Here is a 27809-nt window from a genome sequence, read left to right as displayed (position 1 = left end):
GTACGCAAAAATCCGTCAAAACTTGACGCCTCTCTCCTCCCTGTACGCACGCGGACTTTTTATACCCCCCCCCCCACTTGCGTACGTTCGCCTGACGCACCCCCCCCCCCCCCCGAATCCTACAGAACGTCCGATACTTAATCCACGCAGAAACGATCAAGGATTAATAATATTGACGTGTTTAAGCAAACAGTCCACCGCCGGACTATCTAACTCATGTGAAGGCCAATGTCGACACATTATTATCGAGGCTTCACCCCCCCCCCCCGTTCCCTATGCGTAGTACATTGTCAGTAGACCCCCCCCCCCATACACAAGCTACGCGTTTGGGTGAACCCCCCTCCCCCCTCCATGCGCACGGACCCCATGCATGGCCCCCCTCCCCCCCCTATGCATGGCCCCCCACCCCTCCCCCTCCATGCATGGCCCCCACCCCTCCCCCCTCCATGCATGCCCCCCCCCCCACCCCTCCCCCCTCCATGCCCCCCCCCCCCTTGTTGTGCTGAAGGCGTCCGAGTCCGTGTGCCGCTGCGGGCTGCGGGGCCCTTGGGGCGCGGTCTTGACCGGGACTCGTGGATTGTGTGTGCAGGTTGTGGGTGTACCCCCTTCACGGGGTGTGTGTACCCCCTTCATGGTGTGTGTACCCCCTTCATGGAGTGAGTGTATCCCCTTCACGGTGTGTGTGTACCCCCTTCACGGGGTGTGTGCCTACAGGTAAGAGTACCCCCCCCCCCTCTCGGCAGGGTGTGTGCCCCTCCCCCTGTCGGGGTGTGTGCCTACAGGTAGGCCCCCCCCCCCTCTCTCGGCAGGGTGTGTGCCCCTCCCCCTGTCGGGGGGTGTGCCTACAGGTAGGCCCCCCCCCCCTCTCTCGGCAGGGTGTGTGCCCCTCCCCCTGTCGGGGTGTGTGCCTACAGGTAGGCCCCCCCCCCTCTCTCGGCAGGGTGTGTGCCCCTCCCCCTGTCGGGGGGTGTCTCCGGCGAGGCGGGTCGCTGGAACAGGCGGGCGCGCCTCTCACATAAACGCGAGGTCGCCTCCCTCGATCCTCACTCGGCTCACTGCACCTCCCTGCACTCCACTGCACCTCCGCTGCACTCCACTTGCAAGGTAAGAAGAGCGCCCGGCTCTTATTATATAAATAAATAAATATCTCCCTTCCCGTCAAAGTATTTTATATTTTTATTTGTCTGGGTCGGGAATCTTGGCGCTGTCGAATTTCGCGTCTGCCGTGACCGGCAAGCGGCCGCCGCGTAGACGAACAGACGGAGGAGAGACCAAGACAACTTCACGTCGAATTGTGTTTTCGGGGTTGGCTTTTTTGGGATTACCACCCAAATGCGTTTTTATCCAACGACGGTGTGGGGGGGGGGGTAAGAGGCATCTCGAGGCGGCGATGAGACGAGGGTTGGGACTGTGCCTCTTGATTTGAGATAAAAGTTTTGTTTTTATTGTGGGCGCACGTAAGGACTTTGATGTGTTGACGCGCACGGCAGAGCGTGTCTATCGATGTGCGTCGCATTCAATGCGAGGAGCGGTGGCGCAGCGGTTAGCGCGCTGCGTTACGAGTTCGATTCTCGCTCACGGCCAACACCGGTGACGATTATCTGAACAGATATTGGGCCTCCCCTAGGTCGACTCAGCCTCAAATGCGTACCTGGTGCGCCGCAAGGGAGACAAAGGCGGTCGGACGTGGTGCTGGCCACTCCCCCCCCCCTCGTGTGCCGTTCTTCATAGGTGCTCGCGAACAGCGCTTGTCCCAAAAGTCTGTTAAAGGCTACACGGGGGATCTTGGTGTGCCACCTATAGGGTGTTAAGTGTTCGATGTTAATACGTGGGTGTGGTTTTGGATTGTGCGTGTGTGTGACGTGGTGTGGTGTGTATTGTGGGGATGTAATTACGTGTCAACAGTATTGTGTTGTTGTCTGGGCGCGGTGTTGCGTATTGTTGCGTGCCCCTACAGTTTGTTAAGGCTATACGGGGGATCTTTGTCTTGTATTGTTGTGTGTGTGTGTGGGCATATGACTATACCACTCGGAATGTGCCAAATCTCACCCAGATCTTGTAAGCTCAGCAGGCGTTGAGCCTGGATGGTGCTTGGATGGGCGACCGCCGGTCCATGTCAGGTTGTCTTAGGCGGTTGCGGAGCGACGTGGCACGGGCAGTAGACGGCAGTGCAGCCAAATCCAGTGTTGGACTGGACTTCTATGCTCCCACGCCTACGCTCCTCACCTTCGTGGACAAATAATCGCCACGGAACCGCACGATGTGGGGGGGGGGGGGGGGAGGAGGCCTTCATCCGGCAGTGGATGGACCAATGGGGCCGTACACGTCTATGCGATGTTGTGTGTTGTGTTCTGCGTGATGTTAGCCATGAGCCTGGCGATCAAACTCAGGTGGCAGGGCTTACAAGTTTGCTGAGCACTCCGTCGCCGCCCTCCCTCCCGCACCCTGCAGGTGCTCGCTAACACGTTGCAACGTCTCTGTGTTTGTCCAGATGGCTTTCAAAGGCTCAAGCTCAAAGCCCCGACCCCGGTCTGCGTACGGTGAAAATGGTGAGAATTTTGTTCACGAAAAAAATCTTCAAAAGCACGGGTGCGGAACTTATGGCCCCCGTGAGCAGTGTGCCATTTCCATAGCTGTCAACCCCTCATCAGTGCCCTACGTTATTACAGACCAACTCAGACATTATTGGTCACCCCGTGCCCTTATAAATCTCAACGTTCATCCTACAAAGTCCCATCACAAGGGTGAAACACAAACAAATAGACAAATACATAAAAATGTTTTTGCCTGTACTAAAACGGCTGTACGTCATATGGACCTGAAAACTCAATGTCCCTGTACAAGAGTACGGGGTAACCCGTGTGGGTTGACAGCTGTGCATTTCCCGCGGCCTAAAGTTAGGGGGCTTCACTTCACACGGCCGCCAGTGAATTTTATTTCACACATCGCGAGAAATGAATTACCAACGACCCGACACTTCCACGGAAGCGACACCGAGACTTCACTTCACGCGACTTGCAGCGTTATTCCACGCGGCCTGCTGCTTGTGGTCTCGTGACCACGCGCAGCTCACAACTTAGAAGAGAGTCGACAAAACGATGCTTATCCATCAGCGAAAGCATCTCAGCCACCACCACCTTGGCCGCACTCATTGGGCGCTGGAGGGGATGACGTATCCGACATGGGCAATGCTGCGTTTCCCATCCTAGCGTTCGGTGAATTTCTCACTGCTAGGGACCCTTTCCAATGACAGTGGTGACTGATCTGTGCGGCGCGTGTCCACGTGTGGACGCCCACCACCAGCGCTCTCGGATCCCGCACCCTCGTGCTAGAAGGCAGATGAAGCCCGGTCCCTCCCCAGCCAGCGTCTGCTGTGGGGGCTACGTTTGACCATACTTCACCACGCCATACTTCACCGTTTCGCTGCACTGCGCTCTGGTGCCCACTTCTTAGCCCCCGCAACCTATGACCCCTACGGTGCATGGTGGTTGCGCATCCAAGCACGAATCCAGGGTCATCCTTGCTTAACTTTCTGAGATCTAACGAGGTCGGACGAGTTCAGGGTGGTTAGGTCGTAGATGTTTTGGCCTTGGGGTCATGCTATGGTCATCGTTTCAGGCTGCACAACAATTGGGGGGGGGGTTGGGGGTGGAGGCAGCTGTGTGGAATGTTGCATCACGGGACAATGAATGATGGCGATGGCTTGGGGAGGTCTTCATCCAGCAGTGGATTGTTCATGGCCAGCGATGATGACGATGATGATGATGATGATAGTGACATACATTATAAAGTGGATTGATCATGGCCAGTGACGATGACGATGATGATGATGATAGTGACATACATTATAAAGGGGGTTTATGTTTGTCCTCGTGTGTTCGTGAGCAGGGAGCCCACAGACGGAGAGGGAACGGTCCGACGCCATCCAGGGCACAAAGTTCCGCACCTCGGTGAAGGATGATACCAGCTGGATCAACCGTGCCGGTGGACTCAACGAGGACGAGGGGTAGGCTCCAATACAAAACAAAGACAAAGATCCCTGTATAGCCTTCAGCATGCTGTTGGGGCAAGTGCTATTCGTGAGGAGCACCTATGAAGCCCGGAGAGGCGCACGAGGGGGTGGGTGGCCAGCACCTCGCCCAGCCGCACCAGGTACTCATTTGAGGCCGAGTTGACCTAGGGGAGGCCCAGGACCGGTTCAGATAACCATCACTGGTGTTGGCCGTGAGCGGGTATGGAACTCGAGTTGCCGGGTTCGTAGCGCAGCGTAGTGCTAACCGTTGCACTACCGCTCCCCACTACATACACACACGCACACCTCCCGGCACAGTGCAAATACCATCTTCACACACAACAGCAACAACGACAACAGCTGACGGTGACATCACCACAGCGCTAGTGCCAAGAAAGATGCACTTTGAGGCCACAGAGACTCTCGAAGAGACCCGCTGAGTAACTGGAATGTGCTAGCAGTGGCTTCATCATCAGCCCTTTCTTCAGCTCCCACAGCTGCCATAGAGAATGGGTCTTGTGGAGGCCTGCACGAGTGCAGCAGCATTATTACCACCCCCTCTAGGCAGGATGCGTGCCCCGCTCCCTGTCGGGGTGTGTGCAGGTGGTGGTGTGATGTTAGTGGGGAGCGGTGGTGTAGCGGTTAGCGCGCTGCGCTACAAATCTGGCGACCCGGGTTCGATTCCCGCTCACGGCCAACACCAGTGACGATTATCTGAACCGGTCCTGGGCCTCCCCTAGGTCGACTCAGTCTCAAATGAGTACCTGGTGCGATTGTGTAAACACGTCAGGAGCAGCAGAGTGGTGTGTCGCTGTGATGTCTCCTTCGTATTTGTGGAACGGGGCATTGCACTGCTGTATGTTGTTGTACGGTCTGTTCTGCACACTGGAGAGTTTTAGACCTTCCAGGTATCCGCATCTGCCATGGTTCGTGCAGTGGATGCGGTTTAAGGCGGGATATGAGCTAAACCGTCACAGCGAAACCTCTCCGATGCGTCGTTCGGCTCGTGCCCTGCGTTGTTCGGCACGACGTCCGGCACGACGTCCGACGTTTCGCTCCGCGTGCCCAGGAACTCCTTCACACAAAAAAAAAACCCCAAGGGATCTGAAGAAGCTCAGAGCGCGCGGCACAAGCCCGAAAACACAGAAGAGAGCTCGACAGCACGAAACCGCCAATACCTGCCCAGTAGCATAACTAAAGCCGTGGTCACAGCCCCGGGTATGAACACTCTAAAACACTGCCACCGCCCTCACCTGCACGACAGGTGCTCCAGGGAGGCAGGCAGGGAGGGGAAGGAGAGGTACGCATGAAGGAATGTGGAATGCGTCGTTGGGCGATGACAAATAGAATGATTTCGTCTTTTTGTTTGTGCCTCCGTCTGTCTCCACACCCAAACCTACCCCCCCCCAAAAAAACTATTTCCCCCTCTCTCCCTCCTACCCCGCATTCGCCACCCCCCCCCCCCTCTCTCCACGACCAGCGACGAGCCGGGGCTGATAGACTTCGGCGACAAACATCCGACCTCGCCGCTCTCCCCGACGTACGCAGGCACCAGGTGAGCCGCTCCGCGGGCGTGTAGCGTGCAGGCGGTGCAACTGCGCCGGAGTGGGGGGGGGCCTTACGGCAAGAGTTCCTACCCTCCGAGTCGCAAACAAAAAAACGGGCACGCATCATGGGAAGAGGAATAAGAAGTTGGAGGAGGATATCTGACAATACGTGGAAAGCGGAGAACTCCATGCGAATGCATTGGATATTGAATGATTTGGGGATGGCTTACAGAAAATTCCCAGGATGGCTAACTCCTCAAGGAGAGCACAATCTTGGATCGATCAAGGGCGGGTGGCAATGCTAGCCCATGGGCTACAGAGGGTCCCATGTGCTAGGTTACAAAGAGTGGGGTGGGGGGGGTTAGCATATCATTCCTTGTACGAGGATCCATGCCAACCGTGCCACACCAATGAATACGCTCTATTCAGCAGTCTTCACGCCTGGCAACCCTGTCAGTGTCGAGGAATTGTGAGCGAGCGCCTATTTAAGTCATTGCCGACATGGGTGTGCTGTGGTAGTTTTGGCCACGTGTGGGTTTTCTCCCGGCTCTCCGATTCCTCCCGCGCGGAGCCGAACGCTCGCTCGCGGAATTGGCCAAGCAGCCCAATGCAGGACCCTCCTGCAAAACGAGCCTTGAGACTGGGTGAGGCTTTCCTGGTGAAATAATTGCCATTATTACGATGATTGAACCGAGGTAGACTGTTGGGGCAAGCATTGTTACGGGCACACATGAGTAAGTTGAAGGTGTGGTCGCCACTCATTCACATAGAAACCCATAGATTTACACAGAGACCCATAGACTTGGCTAGGGTGAGTTACGATTAAACGGGGCTCTAAAGTGTAGCGAGTTGATGGTCTTCGCCTGGTCAACAATGACTCGCACACAGACCCGTAGACCTAAATGGAGCCCGGTCACCAATGGCTGCATGAACAACAACAAAGATGACATTTGGTGCCACGTCACCACGCGCACCTCGCTCTACCCCTGATCCCTCAAGCACCTCTGACCTTGCACCCTGAGCCTAACCCTGCCCCTGGCCCTCGCCCGTGCAGGTGAGCGCGAGCTGCTGGCTCGTTCACAGCCACGAGTTGTCTGTCTGTGCTCGATATTTGTTTACCGGCCGAGAGGGCAGTCAATTCCTCGCATTCCTGTCAAGGACGGGCGCGGCCCAATTCATCAATTCGAAGCCGCCCACACCCAGCTCGCTCCTGTGCCCTCGAGAGAGACGGCATGCGACGGAGCCTCCGTGACGTCGCTCGACATGAATCACAGACCAAGACAAAGATCTCCCCCTCCCTCCCTCCCCCGTGTAGCCTTGACAAGGTTGTTGTGGGCGAGTGCTGTTAGGGAACAGCCCCTATGAAGGCGAGAACGGAGGCGGCGGGGAGTCCCGTGGGGGGGGTCCCCCTTCTCTTACGCCGCCCGCCGTGACCCTCTCGTCTACCGCCTCCCCCCCCCCCAGCCGTTCGTCGAGCCAGCAGCAGCAGCAGCAGCAGGAGTGGGATGATATGGATTCCCACGCCGCGCCAACGAAAGGAGCCAGGGACTCGTCCGGCGGCGGATTCCGGTCGTCGACGCAGAAGTGGTACGTGACCCCTGTCAGGGATTCGCTTCGCCGACGACGCTGTTGGGAGGGACAACCTGGAACTCAGATTTCTGCCTTAAATACATTCAGCTGGGGAATTTTTTTTTTCCTTCTTCAAGTTATGGGCCACGGCGTTTGATAAATTGTGCCCCGGTCATGTCACTACAATCTATTTTTTTATATTCCTATTATTACATTTGTTTATCCGGGAAAACCTCACTGAGTCTCAAGACTTTTTCAGGAGGGTCCTGCCAGGTTTTTTTTCTTTCAGTTGGTGGTGGGGGGGGCATCGATTGCTTGCTGTATAATCCCAATTGAGTAATTTGTTGAGACGAGTGGTGCACAAGAGATTGATGGCTCCCACAACAGGGCTTCGGGACCTTGGGTTGTGCGGTGATTGCTGAACGATGATGGGACACAAAGTAGCCAACGGCTCCTTCCCCTTGTACCGGGGAAAGAGCAGCTTGCACCTGGTGCATTGATTGGTGCATTGATTGGTGCATTACTCTGTCGCATTGCTTGGTGCAATGCTTTGGCCACCAACCACCACCGCAGCCATAAGAGGTGGAATCAAAGGCATTGGCCATGGTGACACCTTCATCTTGCCGTCTGTAAACAAACATTAGCAAGCTACAGCGTGTGCACAATTCTTAGGCGGTGATGCTGAGCTTCAGTGGCTTCCGGTTGCTGAACGAATACATTATAAGGTGGCACTCATTAAAAAAGTGCTTGCCGCAAATGAACCACAATACCTTGCTGATCTCATAATAATTGGTTCTTTACCCTTCTATCTGGCAACAAAACTGACACCTTTTTACAAGGAGTCATGTTTGCTGATCTCGTCAAGGAGCATAAACCATCACACAAACTCTGGTCGTGCTCGCAGCGACGGCTTTTGACTGGCCATCGGACAAAGACGGTCACCGCAACGCACACATTCAGATGAGCTGCGGCCGTCTGGAACGCTCTTCCTTCCGAGATTAGGAAGTCACTGGAGCTGTGCACTTTTAAATCGTCTAGATTGACAACTAATTTCTTTAGAATAGATTTTTATGCTTAGTTTGTTGCCCTTCCCCCGCAGCTACGATTAACATTGTTGGCTACGTACGGTGCGAAAGAAGTTCAACATACAGTACACACAAACTGACACCATCAGTGATGGCAGCTTGGGGGGGGGGGGGGTGACGGGAGGGGGTTAGGGAGCTGTTGATCTTCCCCACCCCAGCCCTCGCCACTTTTTCGGAATGTCACCAAGCGACTAACTTTGCCTGGGGCCCTCGAGAACGTAACTCCAAGTTGGCCACCCGGCCCAGCCCTCCCTCCCTCCCCTCCCTCCCTCCCTCCCTCCCCTCCCTCCCTCCCTCCCTCCCTCCCACGCTCTGGCCCTCCCCAGCCGGGAGAGGTGTTGAACTTCTTTCGCGCCGTACGTAGCCAACCGCGCGAATCAAGAGGTGCCTGGGGGGGAATTGACAACAAACGAACACGCGAAAAAAGCAGCGCTAAAGGAATGAGTTTTCAATTCAGACCGCAAAAGGTGCGTAGCTCCAGTAGCTGGCTTCCTAATATCGCGGGGAAGAGCGTTCCAGACGGCCGCAGAAGCGCGTGTGAATGCGCGCGTTGCGGTGACCGCCGTCTTTGTGCGATGAGTGGCCAAAGGCAGGAGTACGCACGGAGGTCTACGCTCCCTTGACGAGATCGGCGAGGTTACTGCGGTTCGTGTCTTCGCAAGCACTTTGTGTGTGTGTGATGAGTGCGAACCATTGGAACCACGGATGAACCACGGCCTCGCGCTTCACGCAAGCTGCCTCGCGTGGTGGGGGGGGGGGTGTTTTACGCATTCGCACGGAAATGAACTGAGCGCGATGTTTACATGACAGTGCCGCGCAGGCTTCTGCCACAGCGGATCGAGTTCGCACGAGGGTTTAAATGGAATGTGCGGTGGAACGAGCGTTCGCGTGATTCTCGGTGCTCGAACATGACTTTGATTCCCGTTTGATTCCCACGACGAAAATCGGTGGCGAGGGATATTTGAAACGGTCTTGGTACCCCCCCCCCCCACCCCCAAACTGACTCCGACAACCGAGGCGATGTGGGGCAGGCCTTCATCCAGCAGTGGATTGACAAAGGAATGAGAGAATCACTATGATTAATTACCTGTACAGTGTAGTGAATGTATAATTGATGGTGACGGCTGTGTTACGTTGCTGCAGGTGTGACCGCTGCTGTCCGAAGCCGATCATTTATATTTCACGAGCTGACAAGAGATAGCTTGGAGAGAGATATACACACAGAAAATACACGGGAGATTGAGAGACGGATAAGAAAAAGACAAAGAGACAGAGCGGCACAGAGGGAAACACAAAGCGACGGGTTCGTAGCGGCGGCGTTGCCACGGTGCTTGTGCCAGGCTAGGTGCACCACAGATCCTTCAAAGAGAGACACACAGAGACAGAGAGACACCGAAGGCGGCACAGAGATGGACACAGAGAGTGTCCCGCATGTTCAAGGCAATTCAAACTTTATGTCAAACGCACGGCACAATGCACTGGACAATGTTAACAGGGACGGAGGGAGTAGTTTTTGCTCGGAACACGGGGAGTCAAATGCAGCTGGGAGCGTGTAACCCGCGCTGCACGCTGCAAATCAAGAACATGATAATTAGTTTTTGACCCTTTTATCTGGCAACAAAACTGACACCTTTTTTTACAAGGAGTCATGTTTGCATAGACCACAATACCTGCAGTCATAATGCAAACAAAAAACACAACTCTGATAATGTATGCACTGTCCTTGAAGTTGATTGGTCCACACCCGAATGCATACATTATCAGAGTTATGTTTTTGTTTGCATTATGACTGCAGGTATTGTGGTTTATGCAAATATGACTCATTGTAAAAAAAGGTGTCAGTTTTGTTGCCAGATAAAAGGGTAAAAAACCAATTATTATATGTTTTACTGGCAAAGGAGGTTCCAATGGTTTAAAAGCAAGAACACTCAAGAACAGCCTGTGAAGCGGTGAGCTCATTGCTTGTACTCAGGGCCGGATTAAGGCACGGAGCTTTAGTGGCTGCAGCCCAGAGGCCTCCGCCTGGTGGAGGGCCTTCAGAGATGAAGTGAAAAGTTATTTAATTTGTGAATGCTGAATTGTATTTGTAGTTAGCCTTGTAAAAATAAATTTAATTTTTTTCTTGGTTCTTTCGGTAAAGTCACGTAGAAGGGAAATAATAAAATAACAAAAATAAAATATATTATTTTATTATGTTTATCTTTTTATTATTTTATTATTTCCCTTCTACGTGACTTTACCGAACGAACCAAGAAGATGAATCCCTGCAGTCACGAAAGCTTTAAATCGAAATTATAATGTTTCTTTAACTTTGTTTTCCTTTTGAAAATATTACTGGAGGGGCCTCACAGTGCCTGTAGCCCAGGGGCCTATAAAAGCTTAATCCAGCCCTGCTCCTAATTACCGGGGTTTAACTTCAGGCGGATCTGTTGTGGTCAGCAACCCGGACATTATTTTCTCACCCAGCACGCAACACGCAGCATGTCCTCTCGCTATGGCTGTGGCGATTAGTTGCATGCCTACTCCAGTCTGCCAGCAATCCATAGAACATTCAGTGAGAAATTAACCCCTGCCTGGGACACAAAAATACAGGAGACGAGTGGCGTTTTCAGTCATGTGACGAATCTGGTCCGAACAGCATATGAGCAGACAGTCAAAAGCCATTTGCTGTACACCAAATGAGGCCGACATTTCAAGCCCATGATTTTATTTTGACTGTGTAGGCTATCACAATCGATTGATTGATCGTTGTCAACCGACTGCTGCATGAAGGCCTACCCTAAGCCATATCGGTCATGGGGGTTGTTTGACCATACTTCACCTTTCTTGTCACTGGCTTATATGTTGCTTCGTTGTGTAAGGCAATTCTAATGCGCATGGCTGCGCTGTTACCATATTGCGGGGAAGTGGGGGGGGGGGGGGGTTATGTATCCTGCAAAAAAACTTCATAATTCATCAGCACAGCGATTATACTTAGTTTTTCATACTTAAAAAAAATTCAAATATTGTTGCTGCTGTTGACATTGTCGTCGTTAATTTGCACAAGCTGAGAGACAGCGACACGGGAACAAAACATCTCACTGCCACGTGACCTCGTGCATGCCATGGATCTTTAAAACTGACTTCACTTGAGAAGCTCGGTGCTACCTGGAGTCGCCTAATCGTTGACCGGGCCTTGCGGTGTTCCTCCCCCGGCAGGGACAGCGCGGGACCCGAGGGATCTTCGTCTTTCTCCCGCGTGGAGATCACCGAGACGGAGACGCGGCGAGGCGGCCGGTGATTTGCGCATTGCACCTCGCGCGCTCGGACTCTCGCTCGCTCGCTCGTTCCAGCAGTCGTTTGGAATGGGTGTAAAATGCTGCATGGACAGCCCCTTTGGAATGTTAGCTGTGTGTGTGTGTGTACAAGTACGTTTGTGATCGGATTACATGTTAATGTTGTGCTGAAAGGCACCTGTAATCTGATTACATGTTAATGGTGTGTAGAAATCCATTTGCAGTCAGATTACATGTTACTGTTGTGCTGAAATGCACATGTAATCTGATTACATGTTAATGGTGTGAAGAAATCCATTTGCAATCTGATTACATGTTAAGACCGTATAGATAGCCTTTTCTTAAATTTCTAACGTGGGAATAAATGTAGCTCCTTGTAAATGTGATCACAGGCATATGTGGTTAATTTATACACTATCATTGAAGGTCGATACAGATGGGCCTTTGCAGTATTTTAGTTGCGTAGTTTCCCCGCTTTCTGGGAAATACAGCGAGGGCTCAGAGAACGCAGGCACCGCTCACACGCGACCGACCGACAGACCCCGATTCATCACGGCACTTGGTGTGACTCGGACTATCGTTTACGCGCAACGGGGCCGCAAGCGAGGGAGTCAAATGAGCCCCCAGCCCGCCCGTTCCCCCGCCCGCACGCCCTCCCTGCCATCACGCGAACGATGGATTTGACGGCGTTGTAACTCTATCGCCCGTGCAAGGAACGAGTTAAAAAATAAACGATCGTGTTCTAATATAGTGTTAATAATAATAATGTAGTGGTCATAATATAGTTTGTTATAATATCGTGTTAATGTTATCGTGTTAATACTATAGTTTTAATAATATAGTGTTAATGATATAGTGTTAATACTATAGTTTTAATAATATAGTGTTAATGATATAGTGTTCTAATATCGTGTTAATAATATAGTGTCTATTTTTTACTGGCAAATGAGGTACCAATGGTGTAAATGCTTACCCGAGCTCTCATACTCTGATGGTGCATTGCCTTTGAGTTGTGCGCCTTTTGGCGTCATCTGGTCCAACACCATGTGAGACTAGGCTCTAAGGAAAGCTGTCTCGGGTGTGGACCAATCAACTTCAAGGACAGTGCACATACATTATCAGAGTTATGTTTTTTGTTTGCATTATGACTGCAGGTATTGTGGTCTATGCAAACATGACTCCTTGTAAAAAAAAAGGTGTCCGTTTTGTTGCCAGATAAAAGGGTAAAAAAACAATTATCATATTTTTTACTGGCAAATAAGGTACCAATGGTGTAATTGGCGTTTTGTTCACGTGACAAATCCCTTTCTAATTGGCTGTGGTGGAGTGTTATGACACATTTAGACTTACGCGATCTAAGCCAAAAATCTTTATTACGAATAGTATAGAATGTTGTTGTTGGTTTGTGCTTGTGCACCACTACCAGAGCAGCAGCATCACCAAACAACGTGTTTACAAGATATGAAAAAAAATCGTGTCAAGTCTAACAATGTAACGGAATTACATTGTTAGAATCTAACTCTAAGTAATCCGATTACATGTACGGCCAGCCTAACCCTACGCGCGTGTGCTCTTTACCTGGTAAAATATTTTGGTGATTTGCTTACTTTTTCTATAATTTGCACTTCTATGTTGATTTTGTATGAATTGTTATGCTAACTTTATGACCCGCCCCTCCTGGACATGTGTGCAAAACAAAGAGCTTTACAGCTCATCGAATTCCACCTCCAATTTCTAGATTCTGATTCTAATGATTCTGTGTGTGTGTGTTACATTCAGCAGTGAGCCGTCTGGACCCCCGCCACCTGTCCCTCGCAGCCGCTACTCCGGCAGGTGTGAACCGGAGTTCCCAGGGGTCAGGGGTCAGCGGCGTAGCTATCCAGTGGCGCGGGCGGTGACACTGCAAACGGGGCCCGGGTTGCGAACAGAGCCATGGAAGAGCGACTCTGAGAGATTTAATACTGAGAGCTTTAGCTGGTTCCATTGCTTTCAGAGTCGCTGAATTGCAGATGGATATTTGAGGCAGTGCAAAGTGCGTCCGATTTACACCCGACGGATAGAGTCGACGTTGCATAGAGGGGAGAGGCTCATTCTTCGCTCCTTGCACCAGGAGCCACGTCACGCGGTTGGAGTGAGGGCTGGGAGTGGCTGGGTGGGTAATAACGCCGATCCACAGTTGTGTTCGGGTTGGGCCACGTGGTGGTAGTTTTACGTCAAATTGCTTGTCATTAACCCCACCGCAAGCCGACAAGATTGCCACGTTGACGGCAAATAAAGCTCCGCCCCAGTGGCTTAAGTGTTTTCAGAACTATTGCTGCTGCTGCTGCTGCTGTTGCTGCCGATGATTCTAATGACTGATTGTTTTTGTCGTTGGGATGTTTGTCTTTTAGCGGAGGTCAGAGCGGAGGTCAGAGCGGAGGTCAGAGTGATGCCAGCAATTCAAAGGATACGTCTGTCACCCGCACTCGCTTCAGCAGGTACACACAACTCACGTGTGTGTATGCAGGCCACCAATGTGTATACATACAACTCCTCTTCATGTACACGCAACGCCTATACGTACACACAACCCACTTGTACACGGCTCACCTGTGTGTGTGTGTAAATGGGCCACCTGTATAATACACGTGACATACAACACTTGGGGAATGCTAAAACATAATCCATCAGACCTCTGTCTTTCCACGTTAAAAAAATATAGAGCCTCATCATATTCCGTACCAAAAATCATCCATTTGCTTTTTTTGTTTATGCAGCTGAACTCTGGACCAGCTTTGACACGTTTTAGTTCTCGTCAGCAGCGTAAGGCTTTGTGCAACACAAATACTGCTGCGTTATCAGACTCCATTGGCAATAGCACTCCCCGAAAGCTTGGAGGGTTTTTTTTTTGTCGAACCCTCTTATCACTTTGCATTTTTTATATTTACCCCGGGCGTCGTGCACACGCACACACACGCACGCACACACGCACGCACTCACACACACACGCACACACACGGACTTTGTGATTCACACACAGCTGGGTGCGGTGTTGCTGATGTGGCTGGCGCGCGTTCCGTGGTCGGGGCGGGTCTCTCCTATTTTCTTTCAAGTTTTCACGCGAGGAGACCGTCTTGTTCTCACGGTGACCTCCTCTTCCGTCCACTGCACCTCCGCGAACAAGAGCTTCATAGCTCATAGGATTCCTCCAGTATAAATACGTATTCTAGTTGTGTTTTTGTGAGTCTCCAAGTATTCTCTATTCTTTTCTCTTTCACCTCATCCTCATCGCCGTCCCCACTCTTATCATCTCTCTGTCCGCCTTTTTCTCACCATCTCATATTTCATCCCCTCTCTCATCCCCTGTGTACCATTGCCGTCCTCCCTCTCTCTTCATATCTCGCCTCTCTTTCTCTCTCTCTGTCTTCCCTTTTTCCTCGATCTGTTCCCACTTCTCTCACTCGACCTCACTTTCATTGTGCAATAATCTCCTCTGCTCCCCGCACATCCTTGTCCCAAATGCAGAGCACGGTTGGCTACGTACGGTGCGAAAGAAGCTCAACGTACAGAATGCACACAACGCCCGACTAAGTCTCTCTCTCCCCGTCTCTCTCCTCCCAGGCCCGTATCGTCGTCGTCGTCATCGTCGATGAATGAGCAGATCAACGTGACGGAGAGGTGAGAGACCTTTGCACGAGGTTGTGATGTGTGCATCCCCGGGGTACGAATCTCAGTTGAATACGCAGTCGGCTTTCACGACCAATATTACCCATCAGAGGTTTTTTTAATATATAAATGTGTCGTTAAATCCGCCACAACCTGACAGCCAATTAGTCAGGTTTGTCACAAACAACACGTGCCAATTAAATACCTGTCAACCCATACGGTTTACCTGTATTCTTGTACAGGGAAATTGAGTTTTCAGGTCCATACAGCGTACAGCCGTTTCAATACTGGCAAAATTATGTTTTGCCTATTTGTTTGTGTTTCTCCCTTGTGATGGGACTTTGTATGATGTACGTTGAGATTTGTAAGGGCACGGGGGTGACCAATAAGGTCGGAATTGGTCTTTAATAAGGTAGGGCACCGATAAGGTGTTGACAGGTATGCATTTCGTTACTAGTTCAGCCCACCGGCGGTGTGTTCGGAGAGTCCATTTGCTATAGGTAGGTGCAGAAGCCTCAATCAAAGTAAAGACAAAAACATCCATAGCCGACTGCAAACCCTCGCGTCTTGCTCCGGCCACCGCCCCCCCCCCCCCATGCCGATGGCGAGAGAAAGCGCCGGTGACCTGGCTGGGGTTCGGCATCGGTTGCCTTCGGCTACGACGGCCAACATTTGGTCACCTCGAGGAGGTCACTCTGTGTTCAGTGAAACACGCCAGCCCCCTGCCCCTCGCCACCCGCACACAATTCCATCGCAATGAGCTCAACAGACGAAAGGCTTCGATCCTTCTCGTCCTGCCCTCTGCTACCGCCCTCGCAGTAGCAGTGACTCCTCTGTGCGCAGCAGTAGCAGTGACTCCTCTGTGAGCAGCAGCAGTAGCAGCAGCTGCCGGCACCGCGTTCGACTGGTTAGGCGAGTTCCATTTAAAACTCCTGTACCCTGAGGGTTGGGTGGATGTCAGGAGTGAGGGGAGGGGTATGGGGTGGGAGGGAGGTGTTGTGGGGGCGGGGGGGTGTAGGGGGAAGGGTGGTAGGGGGAAGGGTGGTAGGGGGAGGGAGCGAGGGTGGGGGTGTGTGGAGAGGGAGGTGGAGGGTGTGGACTTGCTTTCCAACACACCGGTGTTGCTGTACTAGCAACGAATTGGCCACGTTCTGTTTACGTGACAACCCTTACTGATTGGCTCTGTCAGGTGGTGGCGAATTTAACGACACATTTGTATATTTTACGGGATATAACCCAACAAACCTGTATTATGGTCGAATTGTAAATGTTGTGGGATTTGCTTTCCAACACACCGGCGTGCTGTCCTAGCAACGAATTGGCCACGTTCTGTTTACGTGACAACCCTTACTGATTGTCTCTGTCGGGTGGTGGCGGATTTAACGACACATTTGTATATTTACGCGATCTAACCCAAAACGCCTCTATTATGGACGGTCGCGCAAGCCTCCTACGCGTCAAACCAAGGTGCAGGGTGTGGGAGCCGGAGGTGCGGGTCCCAGCCCAGATGAGCCACGGCTTCTGTGGCGCCGCGAAACGCCACGTGTCACTGCCCCCCGTCTCGAGTCTCTCGGCATTACGCGCCACCGCCTTTGCGATCTTCCCGACGTGGAACGGCATCGAAGCGCTCTTCTGTCGGGGGGGGGGGGGGGGGGGTACGCGCCCTCTCCCTTTTCGTCACTTTTTGCGACGGCATTCGCCTTCTTTTAAAACAACGGTGCCAACGTTTCTCACATCACCGGCGCATCTGTCCAGCCCGGAGTGTGTGCGCGCACACTTGGGGACACCGTAGCGAGTCAACCGGCAGGTCGCGTAGGAACGGGGCAAAGCGTGGATGCTTCCCACCTCTTCCAAGAGTCGGCACAATTCTCAAGAGCCCCCATCTGGTGGAGTCTCCTTCCGCCGGCGGTGCCGTGAGCGAGACATTGCAGGGCACAGCGGACGCTGGAGTCGGTGACCAGCACCTGACCGCCTTTGCCTCCCGGGTGACGATGTTTTCACGCATCGCACGAGGTTACTCATTTGAGGCTAAGTCGACCGAGGGGGGGGATGGGGGGGCCCAGGACCTGTTCAGATAATCGTCGCTGGCGTTGGCCATGAACGGGAATCGTTGACATCTCCGATGAGCACGCTCGGCCACGTAGGGCGCGTGCAAGAAAATTCAACATGCACACGAACTCGGTCCGCCACTGCGCCACCGCTCCCCGCGAATTCGCAGCGCGTTTGGGGACTGACCCGACGACGACTGTGCCCTCCACGGCGACACAGCGCGCACCACACCCAAACGGGCTGCCGATATCCGAGGCTCACGAACGCCTCGTCCGTCCAGTCAGACGAGTCGAGGCGCGACGCTTCGTGCGTGCGGTCCGTCCTCACGCCCAGGAAGGGGGTGGGGAGAGGGGGGAATTAATGCGTCAAAATAAGACGCCGGCCCTCGAAGGAGACAACGCGTAATGGAAATAATATCCGTGCCGCTGCTGTTTCGGGCTTAAGTGAGCCGCGGCTCAGTGGAACGAATATGCACATTGTGTGTCGTATAAATATGAACGCACGTGCGTGCGTGCGTGCATTGTGTTTTGGGACGGTGCTCACAATGTGTACTTGAGAACGGCAAAAAAATGTATCATCGTGGAAATTGCTCAGCCGCCGTGAATTGTTTACTTTGAAAACGAGTCTTTGAATTCACTGGGCCTCGAGACTCTGAAGCTAAAATATTCATTCTGTCAGTCCTAAGAGCTAACAGAGGTTCAAGACCAGTTGTCAGGATGGTTATGTTTGAGCAAATTCTGTTTTAAAGGGGTGTTTTAGTGTTAGGTGGACACTAAAGTACAGTACTTGTACTGCAATGTCATCTTCTAGATGTAGTCTGAGTAGGGTGACTTAAGTGGAATAACTAGAGTCTGATTGAGTGGGATTGCGACTCAAAATAAAGTTGGATTGAGACTCAGACTAGAGTGCAATTGACGCTAGAGTGGGCTTGAGATTCAGAATAGAGTGACATTTAGACGCGAGTGAGATTCGACTCAGATTCGGGGCTCATTTCCCAGCACTGTACAGCCCAGTGCCAGAGTTGGTCCACATTGTTCCAGACACAGACAAGCCCCCTCTCTCCTGGAGGGGGTGCGGTTAACGATTTAGGCATTTAGTTCTCAGAATCGTGACGGGTACACGTTTCGCAATGTTCCCATCTCACTTCACCGCGGCCGTTCACGGGGCGAAAGTCTGGCCCAGACTCGGTCACTTATCGCCCTCCTCTGGCTAAACCTCACAATCGCGCTCTCAACTGCAAGCCGTGCAAATCAATCCCGGGTCACTCCAACTCCAGTCCTTGGGGAACGAGCCACATGTCCGTTCGCCTTCCAACATTTACCAGTCTTCTCTGTTCAAATTTAAGTTGCGTGTGTGTGTGTTTTTTAAACGTCTTTCACCCTTAACTGGTATCTGTAATAACCAAGGACTCGCTTGGAAAGAGAGGTAATTTAGTCTCGGTGGGTGACTTCTGGTAATTTACAACGCTTTGACAGTCCACTGCTGGATGACGGTGACCCCATGTAGTGTCGGACCTGGGGGTCGTTTGACCACGAACCGTTCGACTGTGCTGATCGGTGTGGGTTCGGTGGCGGGGTGGAGGGCAGGTCAATTGTATAGGCCAAGGGGGTCTGTATTAAATCTATCATAGGTTCTCTGTATTGAACAGGTCAAGGAATCTGTATTGGATAGGTTAATGGTTCTCTATTGTACAGGTCAAGGGTTCCATCTTGGAAAGGCCAATGGTTTTTGTATTGGATAAATTCAGGGTTCTGTCCCGGATGGGCGAGGGGTTCTGTATTGGGCGGCTCAAGGCTCCTCTGACGAGTCGAAGATTCTTCGTCGTTTCCAGCAGAATCTCCGATGACGCATGCACCAAAAACTGCCTCCGACCAACACAAATGAAAGGCACCGGGCTCGAGTGTTTTTAAATCCTTTATATTAAGTTCGCTTGCTTGCTTAGGACCGTGCAAATCTTTCGGTCGTTTTTTAACCCACTTCCAAGTGATCCAATCGAGCTGACATTTTGCACACAGACTCGTTGTGCGTGACAATGCATTTTCGTGAGAAAAAAATTTTCCTAAATTTTACACTGTTTAGGGAAATTTTTTTAAATATTTAATTACCAATTGCTTAATGCTGCCAGACAATCATCTGACCCATAGGTGGCAGCCATCTCAAGCCAGAGGACGAGAGGACTCTAGCCGCCACGCATATAAAGGATTTATAGTGAAAAACTTAGTTTTTACGGGTTATACTTGTTATTTATTTATTCCAAACCGAGTCGCCGATGACGAACCGTCAAACCGTCCACGTCCCTCAGCCGGGCCACGCTGCCGTGGGACGTCGCTCGCTGACGACGCGCGTTTTTCTTCTTCTTCTCGCTCGCTCGCCAGGAAAGAGGTGTACGGCACCAAGTCTGAGCTGGAGGATACCGTGACCACCGACAGCAACAAGGAGAACCTCTGGTAGGGCCGTCCCTGATCATCACCGAACTGTTACCTTCCTCACCTGCTATGCAGGAGGTCGTGGGTTCTATCCCGACCCCGACGATGCCCGTCGTGTATTTGGAGTCCGTGTGATCTCTCTCGCTCTCCCCGTCGTGGTCGCATCGATCTTTCTCCTGTTCCTCCAGGTTTGCTCTCCACATTTAGAACCGTGCGTTTAGAATATTTGGATGTTGCTATAAATGCCTAGATGTGATGATTACATCAGCCACTTCAGTGACCTATCATGTGTGGCCAGGTCGCCTTTCAAAAAAGAGCTAATCGCTCAGTGGGCTTTACCTGGTTAAATAAAGTAGTTTTCGTTTTTTAAAATCATAATAATTAACCAGTACATTTGCTATTTGCGCCATTTCTCGTATCACAATGGCTTTCATGAAGGTGCTATGTTTCACACACAGGTATAGTCTACTAGTAGGGGCAATGTTTCTATATCGTCTTCACCCGATTAACTATATGAAAGTATTTTTTTTTATTTGGACTGTGACACCAGCACACATGCCCGACTCATTATCGAATAACGTCAGTGGATTTTTTATGTTCGCTGTGAGCCGCATGGCCCATACTATTTTTTGTTAATGCTTCAACAGTATTAACCTGGGCGGCTGCTGGGCTTGAACCAGTGAGTGAATGAATTAACCTGTGAATGAATTAGTTGATCAATACATTTGTGAAATGACGAATGATTGAGTGTGTGACTGAATTAATGAATGCGTTAATCAATAAAAGAGCGAATGAGTGAATCGATGAATGAGTGAATCGATGAATGAGTGGATCATTCACCGCTGTGCCCTGCATCTCGTCCTGGCAGGGAGAATGCGTGGCGCCGGTGCTCGCGATGCAACCACGCGCTGGGCAAGAGAGCCAACTCCTACATCCTGGACTACCTGGGCCTCTACTACCACGAGGCCTGCTTCAAGGTATCTCCACCTAGCCTGGCACGGCCACGCCAGACGGGCCAGGGGTGTCACGGCCTCCAGAGAATGCGCATCAACCCTTCGTCTCCCTCACCACCTCCTCACCAGGCCCTCGCCTGCACTGAGTTGGCTCCGATAGGGGCTCGCTAACAGCAATTGCCCCATCTCTCATTTAATGGCTACACGGGGGATCGTCGTCTGGCAGACTATACCCGTGTGTGAACGATAGCGCCCTCATGATAGCCATTGTGCTAAGAGAATCAGGCGAATGTCAAGTGTAGCGATTATTACGATGGTCACGGACGGACGGCACTACCGGAGGTTCTTGTTGCCGCCGGTCCACACGGTCTCCTCCAGCTCAGACTTGGTGCTGTAGACCTCTTTCCTGGTGAACGAGAGGGAACACACGTCGTCAGCTAACGGCGCTCCACAGCAGCAAGGCCCAGCTGAGGGACGGGGGAAATTAGACGGCTATGGGCGCCACAGTGGCGAGATGTTAACTACCTCGCCTGGTGTACAGGAGATCATAATTTCGATATCGACCCTGACGATGCCTGTATATTTGGAGCTTGCATGTTCTCCCCGTGGACATGTGGATTTTTCTCCAGGTCCTTCGGTTTTTCCCTCCACATTTAGAATCAACATGCGTTTGGAGTGTTTGGCTGCTATAAATTTCCACGTGATAAGAGACTTTGTTGAACTACCGTTTGTGGCCGGGTCGCTTCTGAAATAGAGCTATATATACTCTTAGGTTCTTTCGGTAAAGTCACGTAGGTAAAAATAAAATCTGATATTTTTATTTCTACCTACGTGACTTTACCGAAAGAACCTAAGAGTATAAATCCTTGCAGTCACGAAAGCTTCAAATCTAGAAATAGAGCTATATAGCTCAGTGGGCCTCACTTAGTAAAACAAAAAATAGTTTCGTTTTAGTTTGTTGTCCTTCCCCCGCATCTCCGATCAGCACGGCTGGCTACGTATGGTCTGAAAGAAGTTGAACATGCACACATACGAGTCATCCGGTGACTCAGCAGTTCATGGCGAACGCATCATCTCAATATCTGCTGGAAATGACGAAGGATACGCGGCGTGCGCGTGTGCAGTGTGACGGCTGTGACGCGGACCTGGGCCACATGGGCGGTGGGGGCACGCTGCACATCGTGGCCAAGCACGTCAACTGCGACGCCTGCTACCAGAAGAGCCTGCGCTCCGGCTCAGGTGCGGCAACACCACGGGAACTTGTGCTGCGCCGCCACCATCTGGATTTAGCCTATGAGTAGGGCGACACTTAAGTGTGGATTTAGACTCAATCTTAGAGTGGGATTGAGTGGGATTGAGACTCAGAGTAACGTTGGAACGAGACTCGGAATGGAGTGGAATGAGACTAGAGTGGGGTTTAGACTCAGGCGGGAGTGAAATGTAGACGAGAGTGGGACTGGGGGTGCCACGGTAGCAAGATGTTAACTACCTCGCCTGGTATGTAGAAGGTCGTGGGTTCGATCCCTATCCTGGCACCTGCTGTATATTTGGAGTTTGCATGTCTCTCTCCCCGTGATTGCGTGGATTTTTCTCCGGTTCCTCCAGTTTTATCCCTACATATTTAGACACAATATTAATTTAGAGTATTTGGCTGCTATAAATGTTCACATGATGATAAGCCACTTTGTTGAGCTATCATTTGTGGCCAGGTCGCTTTTTAAAACGAGTTCAAAGCTCAGTGCGCTTTACCTGGAAAAATAAAAAAACAGATTTTAGTTTGTTGGGAGTGTCAAGCCAGCACCGCCGAGATGCTGGGCTTGAAATATGGGTTTCATCCGCCCCGTGATTAAACCGGGTTCTCTCAGTAATATTGTAATCTGTGAATGGGATAAATATGATCTTCATATAATGGGGTTTTGTGAAGAAAGCGGTTGATACCGGTGCAACCCACCCCTGACTGAACCCGGTACTCCGAGGGCACACTTTAAACAGGCTAACGTTTAAGGCAATGAGCCTTTTTGAGAGAGGCGTGCGGAAATGGAGTAATGACCGCTGCGTGTCCTGTGTCTCCTTTCAGGGCGCTAGTGGTCTCAAGGGTGGTGGCGGCTGGGGTGTGGAAGTGTAGAACGAACGTGACTGGAAACACCCCCCCCTCCCCTCCCACCTACCCCACAAAAACAGAGATGAAGCAAACTTAAATCCCAAACCACAGCACACGCAGCTGCCCAGACAAGCTGAACACCAACACACCACACACACGGCAGCAGCAGCAGCAAAGCAGAGCCTCACAACAACCGCTATAGCCACGTCCAGGCTTTAATATCTCACTCATTATTGTCCAGGTCGTCGATAGACCGGAGTGGGTGGTACGTGACTAGTAAGTAGCAAGTAATAATGATAATGAGCACGTATGGTACCTGTGCCATTCTCATAGCACAAGCCTATCTCGAAGGCGCTGTGCTTGACAGACGAATATGGTCTGTCGCTTGAAGGCAATATCGCCTTGTGGTTTTTACCCAATTTAGGTAGTTTGCAAATGCTTTTTCAAATATGGCAAATTTGGGCACGCATGGCCTGCTCTTTTCGAATAACGCCACAGGTTTCATAAGGGCCCACTGTGAAACAGATGGCTCGTAGTTTTGGTTAATACGCTCGCAGTATTAACCAGGGCGGCTGGCAGGCTCTTTTATACTGGATGTGTTGCGCTGGATGCAAGCAATGTTCTCCTGGTCACCGACCCGGCCGCGACAATGAAGCCCTTGTCTACGTTACACAAGTCAACACAGGCCCGCAGCATGAAAAGTATTCACACCGCTCTGCATTATGGGAATAATATAATATGTTTTCCTTTTTATTTTTTGTAACAAACGAATTTATATCCCCATTAATGAGCTAAGTTTTAACGACTGGGGTTGTTTTTTGTGTCGGTATGGTTGTGGGTAACGACGGAATATTTGTTTTAATGCTTTTTAAGGATTGAACAGGTCTTGGTGTTGACATGGGACAAATGGCAGCACTTAATTGCATTCTTAATTACGTTAGTTAGCACGTTGCCTCTTAAATAAAGACACTACCAGCCAGCTGTATGCTGCGTAGGTTTTCGCACCCGTGCCGTACGGCCCTCTAACGTGTTTTTTTCTGGGCTGTGCCACTCGGGCGTTTGGCACGACGATGTCCGACGTTTCCCTCCGGCTGCTGAGAGCTTTTTCCAGCACGTGGAGCAAAACGGCGGAGATCGAAGGAGCACGTCGGAGAGCCAGGTTTCTGTGAATGCTTCTTTCAAAGCCCAAACAACAAGGTCATTCTCTGGGCCTCATTGGCAGGATTCGGCCCGTTAAACAAACGCCTCTGGATCGCCTGCTGTTATAGACAATAGCACTCTACCAACACTGTGGGGCCGTTACGCACAGCCGGATGAGGGCCTCCCAACACCGGTTCTGCGGGGGTTTATTTGACCGTACTTCACCGCGCAGATTTGTTGCCCCGCAACCTAAAACAACCTATGAGATCTCTTTTACCAGTGGAAAAATATAGTAGTAGGTTTTTACCCTTTTAAACTGGTACAAAACTGACACCTTTTTGTACCAGTTTAAAAGGGTAAAAACCTACTACTATAACAATCTGTTGTGCGTCATGGGCACCCATCAAAGGTTGCGGGTAATTAAATAACGAATATACATGGGAATATCGGTTTCACAATAACCAAAACATTTACTTCGATAAGCGGAATCCAAAGCAGCACATGTTTAAAATAAATAAATATGACAGTGGACAGTGAATTGCCTCCGTGAAGGTGAACTGTCATTTGCAATACTACACTCTCACCCTAAGCAGGATTTGAACTTGTCACTTTAAAGTAAGGGGCCAGCTGCCTACCACAAACGCCACATTATCCAATGCAATGCTCTTGTGAATAAATAAGTCAAATAGACGTTTTTACAAGCAGGGCTTTTGAAATGTGTGTATTAATGTCGGGAATATTTATCGTATTTGCACAGCATATTATACCGGGTTGTTTACGCGGTTTGTGAGAGTTGTCTTTCTTGCGTTGCGATCACACCTGACGAGTAAGCTGATGTCTTGCATACATTTTTTTTCAATCACCTGTCCTAAAAGATTCTGTGACGATAATATCTGAAGCACTCGCATTCCTAAACATTGGCCTCAACATTGCCGTCAACCATTGTTTATCCACTACTGGATGAAGACCTATCCACACTGTCGTCATCCGTCAAATCTTAAAACGCCACAATCCAACTCACTCCTGCACGTGAGCTGATCTCATTGTTCCATCTGCGTGCTGGTCATCCTCTCGGGCACGTGATCCCGTTTTGTTTCTCTCTGTCTCAATCCATCAGCAGTTCCGTCGATTGACCGTCATCCATTCTGGCCACGATGTGTCCTGCCCAGAGCTATTTTGCTTTCCTTAAAAGTCAATGTCTCGAATGTTTGTTCTATGCTACATGTGTTATGCTACATCTGTCCGTCTTTCTCAGTGTAGTTCAATTCATGCACTTTTTCATCCTTCTTTATGCACTTTTGAGGTTTTGTTCCATTTTATTTGTTCACGATTCCAATTCAGATATCATCGTGGGTAATTTGCACTGATTTGAGTCCATTCTTGTTCGGGTAAATTTGTACACTAATATTAATTATCAAGCTCGGCATTCCCAAATGACTCTCATGAACTCCAGAGACCCATCAAGGCTATCGCCCTGCGCCGCCCTGGCAGAGTGTGAGGTCACGCAAAAGTGAATGTATGGACAGCGAAGGTGAATGCAGATGACGTTTGCTAGGAGTGATTGCTGCGTAAACCTATGGAAGGGAAATAGGTTGAACATGGGGATTGGTTGGTCACGTTATACGTGGGATTAACAGATAATAGCTTTAACTAAACGGTTACAAGCTACATAACTTTTGGTAATTAGTAATTGCTCCGGCGTAGTATTGTTTGTTAGGATTTCAAGTCCTCTATTTGTACTGCAATTGCATGTTTTATGGTTTGAAAATAAACATTTAGCCACGGTTTGTGCGAGCTTGTGGCGCTGACTAATTGCAATCAGCAAAACACGTATGTTGAAGAAATAAGGAAACGCCTGTGGGTCGCTGATGTAATTATGAAAGGAAAATTGATCCAGTGGAAAGGGGGCTTCTGCATAGCCCATGGGTCTTCTTCATAGCCCATGCGACTTCTTCATAGCCCATGGGTCTTCTTCATAGCCCATGGACTTCTTCATAGCCCATGGGTCTTCTTTATAGCCCAGGCGACTTCTTAATAGCCCATGGGACTTCTTCATAGTCCATGGAACTTCTTCATAACCCATGGGTCTTCTTCATAGCCCATGGCACTTCTTCATAGCCCATGGAACTTCTTCATAGCCCATGGCACTTCTTCATAGCCCATGGGTCTTCTTCATAGCCCATGCGACTTCTTCATAGCCCATGGGACTTCTTCATAATGCGTGCTTTAATGAAGGCTCATAGCAGTGCGATTGTCCCCATTTATCCCAAACTATGCACCGTATTGTAAACCAATACAGTCAACGCTCCTTCAACGGAGGAGGAGGAATAACAAAACTACACGAACTCTCTCTTCAAGCCCTCTCGCCGTGGATGCAAGTACTCGACATTGGAATTTGCTGACATCGCTCGCATAGCAAATAGAAAGCATGCTGCTGTGGTGGGGGGCGGGGGGGGGCATGCAGATTCGTGGTCTCAAACAGTATCGATTTAAAACTTCAGAATATTGATTGGCGTGCTCAAGAGGACCCCGCACAGAGCCCGCTGCTTGACTCTGATCGCGATGCAATGCACTGGAAAAAAAATACTTTTCAAAGAAAACGGATATTATTGTCATCATCAGAGCGAGTTGTTTGCGTGTTCACCACAAGTACCGTGGGTGGTTCCTTGATTCCTTGAAAAAGGCTTCTATTTGGCGTTTAAACATCTTAACACACCTTCTTAGTTCTTTCGGTAAAGTCCTCAGGTGAGGACGGCTGCTTGTGTTGTGGCCGAAACGTCGTGAGAATTTTATTTTATTATGTTTTATGTTTATTTAATTATTTTATTTTATTATTTCGTTTCTACGTGACTTTACCGAAAGAACTAAGAAGATGAATCCCTGCAGTCACGAAAGCTTTAAATCGAAATCTTAACACACCTCCTGTTTCATGGCCAGAAAAGGGGTAAAAAAAAACGAATCTTATTTTTTTTTCACAATTCAATCCACCGTGTTGATTATTTTCCATTTGGCATTTGCGCGGCGTTGTGGCTGCAGGGAACCGGGCGAAGAAGCGTTGATGTTGAACGTTTGTTGCATGCGCAGCGCCGTTGTCAATCAGCTGCTGGATTAATGAAGTCGTCCTTCTCACGCCCTGTCGGTTGCGAGAGCTGTTGAACCACGACCTTCAAGTGCGCTTCTCAGTGTTGGCTCGGTGAAGAAGCTGGGACAGGAAAGATTCCAGTTTTGGATCATCGCTGTGATGTTCTCGCATTGGCTGGCAATCGAATTCAGGCCGCAGTGTTCGTAATGCAGTGTGCTAAAACCACGGACCCCCCCACCTCCCACACAGTCAATCAATCAATACATCGTTGTTGTATGTGCTAATATCGCCATCAATGTATGTATGTCGAACTTATTTCGCACCGTGCGTAGCCAACCGTGCTCATCGAAGGTGCGGGGAAGGACAACAGACTGCACTCAAAAAGCAGTTAAACAAATTCTAGATTTGAAGTTTTCGTGACTGCAAGGATTCATACTCTGGTTTTTTCGGTAAAGTCACGTAGGTAAAAAAATAATAAAATAAAATAAATGAAAAAACAGCTAAATTAAATCACGACGTTTCGGGCGCAACACAAGCGTTAAACAAAATCGGCATCGGTGCACATTACAACGGAGCTGGAACGGTACAGGGGCATACAGCCAACGTACATGAAAGTAAAAATAAGGAGTCTCCAATGCAGTAGATTATTAACAGCCTGGCTTTCCAATACAAACCAATGACGCGCATCATCTTCTGTCAGCAAGCCAGGCAGACAAGCCAGGCAGACAACTCCACTGTTACTCAACAGCTACAAATAGGTCACTATTTATATGCCAATTAGAACAGGAACAGTTCGTTAGGAAATATTTTCGAATATTGAATTCCCATCATGTAAATTACGGTCTCCAACTCCTATCCACTCTATCTCTCTTGCCTCTCTATTCGTGTGCTGTGAAGAAGGACCATTGCCCGAAACGTCGCCCGT

General features: G+C 50.3%; 1 protein-coding gene across 1 annotated transcript; it reads left to right on the top strand.

Annotated features, from left to right (window-relative positions):
* Nucleotides 1-1026: 1026 nt before the first annotated feature.
* Nucleotides 1027-23666, top strand: LOC144724034 (uncharacterized). The gene is made up of 13 exons (XM_078602859.1): nt 1027-1104; nt 2492-2549; nt 3889-4006; nt 5493-5567; nt 7024-7146; nt 11412-11489; nt 13268-13321; nt 13879-13965; nt 15089-15145; nt 19558-19629; nt 20477-20585; nt 21686-21800; nt 22639-23666. Exons 2-13 carry the CDS (start codon nt 2492-2494, stop codon nt 22644-22646), a joined length of 954 nt encoding a protein of 317 aa, XP_078458985.1. The 5' UTR covers nt 1027-1104; the 3' UTR covers nt 22647-23666.
* Nucleotides 23667-27809: the final 4143 nt, after the last annotated feature.

Source organism: Lampetra planeri, chromosome 19 (genome assembly GCF_965212315.1).
Source record: "Lampetra planeri chromosome 19, kcLamPlan1.2.h2, whole genome shotgun sequence".
NCBI lineage: Eukaryota > Metazoa > Chordata > Hyperoartia > Petromyzontiformes > Petromyzontidae > Lampetra > Lampetra planeri.
Note: the sequence above shows the minus strand (reverse complement) of the source record. Positions and strands in the feature narration are given on the sequence as shown.